General features: G+C 45.5%; 1 protein-coding gene across 1 annotated transcript; it reads left to right on the top strand.

The window, feature by feature from the left end:
* Positions 1-1,543: 1,543 nt before the first annotated feature.
* On the top strand, positions 1,544-10,733 carry LOC106578060 (N-acetyllactosaminide beta-1,3-N-acetylglucosaminyltransferase 3). Its single transcript, XM_014156628.3, has 5 exons — positions 1,544-1,942; positions 7,255-7,345; positions 7,430-8,594; positions 8,903-8,988; positions 9,528-10,733. The coding sequence occupies exons 1-5, from the start codon at positions 1,930-1,932 to the stop codon at positions 9,658-9,660; spliced, it is 1,488 nt and encodes a 495-aa protein (XP_014012103.3). The 5' UTR covers positions 1,544-1,929; the 3' UTR covers positions 9,661-10,733.
* Positions 10,734-11,624: the final 891 nt, after the last annotated feature.

The following is an 11,624-nucleotide window of genomic DNA, read 5'->3' as shown; positions in this document are numbered from 1 at the left end:
CTGTACCTACCAGCATTTTGTCTGGTGGTACATGTGAGTCTTCATTCACAGCCGATACAGATACTGTACCTACCAGCGTTTTGTCTGGTGGTACATGTGAGTCTTCATTCACAGCCGATACAGATACTGTACCTACCAGCGTTTTGTCTGGTGGTACATGTGAGTCTTCATTCACAGCCGATACAGATACTGTACCTACCAGCGTTTTGTCTGGTGGTACATGTGAGTCGTCATCCCTTCGTATGGTGTCCCATATAAAAACGGTTCCCTGACATGTTTGAAGTACCTGCAGGAAGGGTACCACATCTCCCCCATGTCTTTTGGTCAGAGGACTCCTCCAGCTGTAGAAAAACAACGTAGAGTTGACAGCACAGCGCTGATTACATCAATGGCTGTTATGGGAATTCCAGGACAGACAAGGGATAGTATTTTGACCCATGACCAGATCAAATGTGACCAACCTGAAGTGGGACTGGTGCCTGGCCACATTCTGCCTCAGCCTTCTGCTCCTGATATGGTCGGGGGTTCCCACCACACTACTGAACAACAAATCCATCAGGTTATGTAAGTCTGTCTTGCAGGAAATCACGCACAGAACGAGCAGTATGTCTGCTGGCATTGTCATGCTGGAGGGTCATGTCAGGATGAGCCTGCAGGAAGGGTACCACATGAGGGAGGAGGATGTCTTCCCTGTAATGCACAGCGTTGAGATTGCCTGCGATGACAACAAGCTCAGTCCGATGATGCTGTGACACACCGCCCCAGACCATGACGGACCCTCCACCTCCAAATCGATCCCGCTCAGGAGTACAGGCCTCGGTGTAACGCTCATTCCTTAGATGATAAACGCGAATCCGACCATCACCCCTGGTGAGACAAAACCGCTACTCATCAGTGAAGAGCACTTTTTGCCAGTCCTGTCTGGTCCAGCGACGGTGGGTTTGTGCCCATAGGTGACGTTGTTGCCGGTGATGTCTGGTGAGGACCTGCCTTACAACAGGCCTAGAAGCCCTCAGTCCAGCCTCTCTCAGCCTATTGCGGACAGTCTGAGCACTGATGGAGGGATTGTGCGTTCCTGGTGTAACTCGGGCAGTTGTTGTTGCCATCCTGTACCTGTCCTACGGGTGTGATGTTCGGATGTACCGATCCTGTGCAGGTGTTGTTACACGTGGTCTGCCACTGCGAGTACGATCAGCTGTCCGTCCTGTCTCCCTGTAGCGCTGTCTTAGGTGTCTCACAGTACGGACATTGCAATTTATTGCCCTGGCCACATCTATTCCTCATACGTCCTTGCAGCATGCCTAAGGCACGTTCACGCAGATGAGCATGGACCCTGGGCATCTTTCTTTTGATATTTTTCAGTCAGTAGAAAGGCCTCTTTAGTGTCCTACGTTTTCATAACTGTGACCTTAATTGCCTACCGTCTGTAAGCTGTTAGTGTCTTAATGACGCCCCACAGGTGCATGTTCATTAATTGTTTATGGTTCATTGAACAAGCATGGGAAACAGTGTTTAAACCCTTTACAATGAAGATCTGTGGTGATTTGGATTTTTAACTAATTATGTTTGAAAGACAGGGTCCTGAAAAGGGACCTTTCTTTTTTTGCTGAGTTTGTGAGTGTGTGATATGGGAGATAGAGGTATGTTTATTTCGACATTACAAAGACAGTTTTATAAACAATGGCACCACTGCCATGTTGCACTGAGCCTTGCTGTTGGAAAACCACATCAGCCTCGCGCTTTCGGCTGTCATAGATGCGCCTCCCCGACTTTCGTTTTGAACTGAAATAAGGCCAGTATTAAGCCGTGTAAAGCTTATGCGGAAAGTGATTTTTAGAGGAAGTATGCCAATCATTCACTTCTTTGGTTGAGTTCAAACGACGTTGCTGTGGAATAGTGTTGACATTTGACACGCCAAATAGACGCACGATGATAACCAAGGGTAAGTGCGATTCAATTAGCTTATTTCAACATTTCTGTTTAGCACCATGATACAACGACATAGCATTACTTGTTTCGTCCTACTTGTAATGTTGCTAAAAGAGAATGTATGAATGATGTTTCCACTAGATAGCACAGTCAAAGTCAAAGTAAGCTACATCCTACAAATGAATGAACTTTGTTTTTGCTTTTAGTTTAAGGTTAGGCATAAGGTAAGCAGTGTGGTTAGGTTTAAAAATCACATTTTAAACAAAGAGACATTTAGAAATAGGTGCGGTTTATGACTATTATGCTGTGACGACCGATTTGCTGAAGAAACGTTGCACTTCCGCGAAAGTAAGGACCTCTCTCTTCTTTCCGTTTGGAGTATCGAAACGCTGCGTTGTTGAGCGATATTGTCGCGCGCTAGTAGTGTCTTCGATGCCACCATTATATTACAACTACTGTTGTTTCCAAAACAACCACTTTACATTAACATGTGACCGAACACCTTGATTCGGTCTTAGCAACACTTTTTATAGATTTTTTTTTACATTGGATAAAAGCAGAGACACAGAGCTACAAAATGGTATATCATACACTGCATTTTTATTTTTATTTTTTTATTTTTTTTGGAACAATGGGAAAGTAATTCTGCTTCGAAAGTTGATAAACTTGTAACCTCAACCTTTGAGAAAATGGCTTTTGAATTATTTGGTACCTACTGCAGAGCTCTCTTGTCTACACCCATTCAGCATTGTTCCCTCTTAAACCAGTCCTACCTATCCATTTAAGTATTCACATGTGAGGTAATGTGCTAAACATTGAGTAGTGTAGTAAAGATTAAGACTAAAAGTAGTAGCCTACAATATGGAAAAATTCCAGGTGAATAGAAAGTATCAAAATAAAATATAGAGTATGTGCAAGAACAATATCAGTGATGGATGAGGTAGTTATATGCATACAATCAGGGGTAAAATGTCTAAGCAGCAGGATTTAATAAAAATTGTAGCAGCAACATATGGTGTGCGTGTTCGGAGAGAGTCATTTGAATAGAGGCGATGCAGATACTGCTGATGGCTGGTCCTTCTGAACCACGCATGAACAAGAATCTATATTCGGAGAGACTGTTTCCGTCCTGCCCTTGACTTTGGTGCAGGGCATGTGATGTCCAATAGCCTCTGTCGCAAAACTCTCTGATCTTCTCAAACATACGTTTGTCTAGCTGTGTCCAGTCCAGGTGAGGCTTGTACATGGCAGACCATCTATGGGAGGAAGGATGTCAGTGTTGCGCAGCAGCTGAAACCTGGTCCCGACTGAGTCCCAACGCTCCTTGGCGACAACACAAGGCTCCAAAGCATCGAAGCTGTAAAACAGGAAATAGCAAAAAAAATAGAAGATATTAAAACCTTGCACAACATCAATTCACCTCCCAAGTTTTTAGATAAGAAGAATAACCTCATACAATGCAATGAAAATGATTTTCACCTGAAGTGCTGGTACTGCTTGAACTGTGGCAGCGGCCTGAAGTACAGAGTCAGGTGTTGTTGCCAGCCATAGCGTTCCACCAGCACCGTACCATCCTCCAGTCCACCATCTGTGGGATGTTGAACCTTGTCACAGTGCTGTTCTTCACAACACCAGCAGTCTCAGACAGTGTTCACTCTGGTCTTTCTGAAGCACTGCTTGAGGCCAAAGCACCGGTCGGGGGGAAAACTTTGGCCTGTGATCAGGAAGTGAAGGACCAGACTGTGGTGGAGCGTGTACATGGTCCTCCAGGCACAATACCAGAGCACAAACCTGTTCTTGTTTTGGCCACCGCAGTTATCACTATTCAGGTCCATACGTGTTTCCCCAACTCCGTAGTTGGTGAAGAAATGCATGTAGTTGATGACTGCACTGCTGCCTTTGCTGGATGACATGCCTTCATCTATCAAGGAGTTGACTTGTAGTATTCCTTCACAGCAGACACCAAACAAGACACACTTGTGAGGAGATAAAAAGTAGATTGGACCTGGCTGCATAGAGTAACAAGGATAGTAGATGGACCTGGCTGCATAGAGTAACAAGGATAGTAGATGGACCTGGCTGCATAGAGTAACAAGGATAGTAGATGGACCTGGCTGCATAGAGTCAGAAGGATAGTAGATGGACCTGGCTGCATAGAGTCAGAAGGATAGTAGATGGACCTGGCTGCATAGGGTCAGAAGGATAGTAGATGGACCTGGCTGCATAGGGTCAGAAGGATAGTAGATGGACCTGGCTGCATAGAGTAACAAGGATAGTAGATGGACCTGGCTGCATAGAGTCAGAAGGATAGTAGATGGACCTGGCTGCATAGGGTCAGAAGGATAGTAGATGGACCTGGCTGCATAGGGTCAGAAGGATAGCAGATGGACCTGGCTACATAGAGTAACAAGGATAGTAGATGGACCTGGCTGCATAGAGTCAGAAGGATAGTAGATGGACCTGGCTGCATAGAGTCAGAAGGATAGTAGATGGACCTGGCTGCATAGAGTAACAAGGATAGTAGATGGACCTGGCTGCATAGAGTAACAAGGATAGTAGATGGACCTGGCTGCATAGAGTCAGAAGGATAGTAGATGGACCTGGCTGCATAGAGTCAGAAGGATAGTAGATGGACCTGGCTGCATAGAGTAACAAGGATAGTAGATGGACCTGGCTGCATAGGGTCAGAAGGATAGTAGATGGACCTGGCTACATAGGGTCAGAAGGATAGTAGATGGACCTGGCTGCATAGGGTCAGAAGGATAGATGGACCTGGCTGCATAGAGTAACAAGGATAGTAGATGGACCTGGCTGCATAGGGTCAGAAGGATAGTAGATGGACCTGGCTGCATAGGGTCAGAAGGATAGTAGATGGACCTGGCTGCATAGGGTCAGAAGGATAGTAGATGGACCTGGCTGCATAGGGTCAGAAGGATAGTAGATGGACCTGGCTGCATAGAGTCAGAAGTATGGTGCACCTGCAAACAACAAAAGAACATTAAGATAAAGTGAATTGTCTCACCCTTGTCAGTCTGTCTTTAACAGCGCTGTGAAAGGCATTTTCCTGCCTCCCATATATATGTGTTTGTTGAGTGTATATCTATCTATGTCCTTAATCAGTATAAAGGAGGACATGTTGCTTACTTGTTGAGCAAAATCAAAGCTGTAATGCATCCTGATGTCTTTGCTTGCTGGTTCAGTAGAGCCTTCAGGGACAACTACAGGTCTTGACAGGTCGTCCTGCAGTCAGCGACCATCTTCTGGTAGACAGACCGCTCACTCTGAACAAGTAGTAGATGCTACTCTTGTTTCTTCAGCTCGGCTGACTTAACAGTTTCTGGCAGACTGGCAGATCTGAAGACCTGATTGTTGTTCCTCTGTCCTGGGCTTAGTGCTTGATATGTGGGGCAGCCTGACTACATATACCTCTAGAAAATACAGAAATACTGTGACATCAATAAAAATAGTGCCAAGTAGTGCTAATCATGTTGGAGGTCAATTAAATAATCAAAATGTGTTGTTTATGCTTTACATACCAAGTGTTGTCATCGATTCCTTGTAGAGACGCCACACTGCTGCTTTTGTCACATGGGATGGCAGCAGCTTTCCACCAAAGTGTTTGTGTCCTGTGCGGCGTCCTGGTAACACTAGTGCATTATCCTCTGCGTAGTTGTTGATGAAGTTCACCACTCGCTGCAAGTCCTCATGCTTCAGGTGGAACCTTTGCTTGCTTGGGCCAGCTCTCTTTTAGATGGGAGGCATTGTCTGACCGGTGGAGGGGAGTCAGGCGTGTTCTACTGATGCTGAAAGACACATTATTATACAATAGATGGCCATAATCACCATCAGCACCTGGCTAACTTGATGGGTCGTCATGTTTAAACAGACAGGACAACCAGTCCTAAACAGCTAGCTAGCTAACAGCTACATGTTTAAACAGAGACAGGACAACCAGTCCTAAACAGCTAGCTAACTAACAGCACCATGTTTAAACAGACAGGACAACCAGTCCTAAACAGCTAGCTAACTAACAGCACCATGTTTAAACAGACAGGACAACCAGTCCTAAACAGCTAGCTAGCTAGCTAACAGCTACATGTTTAAACAGAGACAGGACAACCAGTCCTAAACAGCTAGCTAACAGCTACATGTTTAAACAGTGACAGGACAACCAGTCCTAAACAGCTAGCTAACAGCTACATGTTTAAACAGAGACAGGACAACCAGTCCTAAACAGTTAGCTAGCTAACAGCTACATGTTTAAACAGACAGGACAACCAGTCCTAAACAGCTAGCTAAACATTGAACCATAAATCCCAATTCATAGAGTACTAGCAAATACATACCAATTGTCATAGCTAGCTTAAGTTAACCAAATAGGTTCAATGTTAGCTAGTTAGCTAGCTAACATTAAGCTATAGCTAGCAATGCAAAATGTCATTCTGAGATATCACTACACACAGAAAATACACCTAATGCTAGGTAGCAAGCCAGCCATCTACTGTCAGCTAGCTAACTAACAGTAAGCATTAACTTAAACTAGGCTCGTAATTTAACAACTTAATTTGTATTTACAGGTGGCAAACAAGTTTGTTATTATGGCACATGAAAGTTCAAAATGTTCCAGACGGCATTTCTGCCCCAAAAAAAAAAAACATTTTGATAAAAAAATAAAAAATAACGTTCAAATGGCTCTCCTGTGAAGTCATGACTTGTGACATACACCTAGTTTCCTGAAACTGGTCACAAATGTATGATATCTCACTGGACTCACCTAGGGTTGGGGTCAAATCCATTTCAGGAACTAAACTGACATTCCATTTCATGATGCTCGTGGCGTTGCTTCCAGAGGCAGTTGGGAACTCGGTAGTGAGTGTTGCAACCGAGGACAGATGATTTTTTTTTACATGTTTCAGCGGTCCTGTTCTGTGAGCTTGTATGGCCTACCACTATGCGGCTGAGTCGTTGTTGCTCCAAGACGTTTCCACTTCACAATAACAGCACTTACAGTTGACCGGGGCAGCAGGGCAGAAATTTGACGAACCTTCTTGTTGGAAAGGTGGCGTCCTATGACGGTGCCACATGGAAAGTCACGGAGCTCTTCAGTGAGACAAACACTGTCAGTAGAATGGCCTATGAAGATTGCATGGCTGTGTGCTCAATTTTATACACTTGTCAGCAACGGGTGTGGCCGAAATAGCCAAATCCATTCATTTGAAAGGGGTGTCCACATACGTGTGTGTGTGTGTGTGTGTGTGTGTGTGTGTGTGCCTCAATCTATCCCTGTGTCCCACAATCCATTCCCCTTTCCCTCCATCCCTCTAGGCTGTGTTAGGATACTGTTCCCCAGGTCTGGTGTCTCCAGACTGGTTGTCCTGTCTCTTTCCTCCTCCCTGGCTCTGCTGCTACTCTACAGGTGGGTGATACGACACACTGTCAGACAGATATAATGTAAATCATGACTTCCTGATAATTTCTGCTTCTTTTTCTGCTTCTTCAGCTCTCTGATGGGTCCCCAGAGCCCCAATGCGCTGCACCAGGTCTTCCTCCATTTCAGACATGTCCGCTCCTACCCCCTCCTCAGACGGCCTCGCTGCTGCCTCCTCCACCCCCCCAACGCCAAACTCAATCCTGGACCCATTCACCCCAGACCCAACCCCTGGTCCCTCTACCCTGGCTCCAACCACGACCTTGAAGCCAGCCCCATCCTTCTGCTCCTAGCAATCAAGTCCCACCCTGCCAACTCTGACCGTCGGGCTGCCATACGAGCCACCTGGGGCGGTGAGAGGGAGTGGAGAGGCCAGGGGGTGAGGAGGGTGTTTCTACTGGGCCTGGGGAGAGACAGGGGGGAGGAAGGGGGCGACCCGGAGGTGGGGGAGGAGAGTGAGAGATACGGGGACATCCTCCAGTGGGGGTTCAGAGAATCATTTTACAATGTGACTCTGAAAGAGGTTCTGTTCTGGAACTGGTTCCACCAGGAGTGTTCTACAACCGTTCTCTATATTCTAAAGGGGGACGATGATGTTTACGTGGATGTGGAGAGAGTGGTGGGGTTCCTACAGAACAGGGAGAGAGGGATGAGGAGAGGAGAAGAGGGAGAGATGGAGATAGGGGAAGAGACATTGATAAGGGGAGGGAGAGGGATGAAGAGGGGGACTGAGATGAAGAGAGTGATAGGACCAGGGGCAGGGAGAGAGCGAGGAACAGAGGGAGGGGCAGGGAGAGAGCGAGGAACAGAGGGAGGGGCAGGGAGAGAGCGAGGAACAGAGCGAGGGGCAGGGAGAGAGCGAGGAACAGAGCGAGGGGCAGGGAGAGAGCGAGGGGCAGGGAGAGAGAGAGGGGCAGAGCGAGGGGCAGGGAGAGAGAGAGGAACAGAGGGAGGGGCAGGGAGAGAGAGAGGAACAGAGGGAGGGGCAGGGAGAGAGAGAGGGGCAGGGTCTCCCCAGCCTCTATACATGGGACGTATCTTTGTGGAAACCTACCCTGTGCGTATATGGTGGAACAAGTACTACGTCCCCTACTCCTTGTACTCTGGCCCCTACCCCCCCTACGCTGGGGGCGGGGGCTACCTCCTCTCCAGAGATGCCCTCTCTCTCCTCCTCCACGCCTCCACCAGGGTGCCTCTCTTCCCCATCGACGATGCTTACGTCGGCATGGTCGCACAGGTGAGTTCATTGGTTGATTGGATGAGTTTTATACTGCTCACCATCGCATGCAAAATGTTATTTCAATAATATTTGGTCATTTAGAAATATACAGGTAGACGCAGTCATTCCTTGAGCCAATCATTTTAATTGTTATCTTTTATTTAACTAGGCAAGTCAGTTAACAAATTCTTATTTCACAATGACAACCCACTGTTCCTAGGCTAACTGCCTTGTTCAGGGGCAGAATGACAGATTTGATCGGGGATTTGATCTTGCAACATCTCGGTTAATAGTCCAATGCTCTAACCCCCACCCCCCCCCCCCAGGCAGCTAACCTACCAGCCAGACACCATCCTGGCTTCATGCCTGTGGAGTACTCTCCCTCCCGCCACCCCTGTCACTACCTCAACAGGTAAAAGTACTCTTTCATTTCCATGTCTATCAAACACCTAAACGGCAACAAGTAGCTGAGCTCTGTCAGGCGCGCCAGAATGTGTAAGGACCAGTGTGTTATGTTTCTGGCTGTACGGGATGTGTACAATATACAGTACCAGTCAAAAGTTTGGACACCTACTCATTCAAGGGTTTTTCTTTATTTTTACTATTTTATGCATTGTAGAATAATAGTGAAGACAAACTATGAAATAACAAATGGAATCATGTAGTAACTGAACTTTTGACTGGTACTGTATATGACATAGGTCACGTGCAATCTATGTATTATGTCCAGCGTGTAATGTACAATGTCTATTTTGCATACAGCAGTACTTTTAGAGTTCCAAAATTCCCGGTACTGTATAAGGAATCCTGGTTAGAAGATTCCTGGCATTATGAGAGAATAAGAAGAAAATCCAAGAATCCTACAACCAGGATTTTTTGGAAAACCAGGGAATTTGGGGAAAGTTATAAGTATTTTGCAACCCTAAGACCATTATCTTGTCACTACCACAGTATCATGGTCCTCCACAAGCTGCTACCCACAGACCTGCTTCATCTCTGGAGCTTCCACCAGACCCAGGTGCACTCCTGTAATGACTCTGCCCAGGATGGGCTCACCTTGGCCAGAGCAAACTCCCCTGGTTAGGATTGGAGGGAAAGCTGATCCTAGATCTGTACCTAGGGCAGGGGTATTTTGCTCTGCGGGACACAGTTGGTCTTCACTGAGGTTCGCATTGAGAATTTGCCCAAAGTAGACCATCTGTTTTTGGAATGTACTAGAACAGGTACTTCCAGTCCTCCAGGGCCTGATTGGTGTCAGTTTTGCCCCAGCTAACACACCTGACTCCAATAATCACCAAATGTATTTGCTTTAACTAGGCAAGACAGTTAAGAACAAATTCTTATGTACAATGACGGCCTAGGAACAGTGGGTTAACTGCCTTGTTCAGGGGCAGAACGACAGATTTTTACCTTGTCAGCTCAGGGATTCGATCTTGCAACCTTCCGGTTACTAGTCCAACGCTCTAACCACTAGGCTACCTGCCACCACTACACTATGCTGCCGCCCTAATCATGATCTTCAGTTTAGAATGCAATTTGATTAATTAGCGTTTGCTAAGGTTGGCGAAAAAGTGTGACGTCAATCAGGCCCTTGAGGACTGGAGTTGCCCACCTCTAGCAAGCTGCTGGACAGACTGAAGAGACTATAAATGTAGGTTCATTATCATGTTTATCCCCTGACGCAGGGGAACCTGGAGTGAGATCTTAGATGTTTGGTCCGACAGGATTAACAGACAGTATAATTTAAAGCACTGAGCAGCGTCATGAATAACCTCAGGGATCTTTTACTGTGGATTATTTTGAGATTTTTAGTGTGAGTGTGCGTGCATGGGCACGTGCGAGTTGAGGTTCAATTACTATGAAACAAGCTATGAAATCTTTTACAATCAGTTTCTCAGAGATCAGATCTGTATCAGATATGCCAAAAAAAACTGATGTGAGTCACTTCTGACTGCCTGTCTAAACATGGCTTTTGTATACGTGTTTTATACCCAGTGTGTGTTTCTCTACAGTTTACTGGTGTTTTACCTCATGTTCTATGTCACAGCTCTTGTGAATTTAAAGTGTTTTTCAATGTGATCTAAAAATCTAACTGAGTAATGTTTGTAATAAATAAATACTCTCCAAGAGAACCTCGGGATGTGGGGCTGGACAATATGACCAAGATATCATTTAATGTTTTTTGTATTTCACCTTTTATTTAACCAGGTAGTCCAGTTGAGAACAAGTTCTCATTTACAACTGAGACCTGGCCAAGATGAAGCAGTTCGACACAGACAACAACACAGAGTTACTCATAAACAAACGTAGTCAATAACACAATAGAAAAATCTATGTGGAAGAGTAGGATCATATCACAACATGTTTCGTATTTGACGGTATTTTATGAACAATAAAAGTAGTAGATTTGCTTTGAGTCGTGCATGAAAGTAAGGTGGCAACACTTATTTACATAAGTATCTGCCCCCTTTCTCTACTTTTGCATATTTTTTTTGTATACTGACTGTTACAAGTAACACAACAATCACATACATATTTCACAAACAAACACCCAATGTCCCCGTGTGGGAAAAGTAATTGTCTCCTACACTAACTGGTTGGCCAGCCTTTTAACTGAAATGACTCCAACCAAACACTTCCTGTATTTGTTGATCAGTCTCACATCGCTGTGGAGGAATTTTGGCCCACTCTTCCATGTAGAAGTGCTTTAACTCAGCGACATTTCTGGGGTTTTCCAAGCATGAACTGCTCGTTTCAAGTCCTGCCAATTGGGATTAGGTCTGGGCTTTGACTAGGCCATTCCAAAACTTCAAATGTGTTACTTTTTGGCCATTTTCATGTAGACTTGATTGTGTGTTTTGGATCATTCCCCAATGGCACCCAATTCTCTATATAGTGCACTACTTTTGACCAGAGAACGATGGCTGTGGTCAAAAGTAATGCACTAAAATAGGGAATAGTGTGTCATTTGGGACAGAGTGATACACAGAATCATTACCTTGCCACATGACTCAGCTGCGCTTCAGCTCACAGACGGATGGCCTGACA

The sequence above is a fragment of the Salmo salar genome, chromosome 18, assembly GCF_965601325.2.
Source record: "Salmo salar chromosome 18, fSalSal1, whole genome shotgun sequence".
NCBI lineage: Eukaryota > Metazoa > Chordata > Actinopteri > Salmoniformes > Salmonidae > Salmo > Salmo salar.
This window is presented reverse-complemented; position numbering and strand designations above follow the sequence as displayed.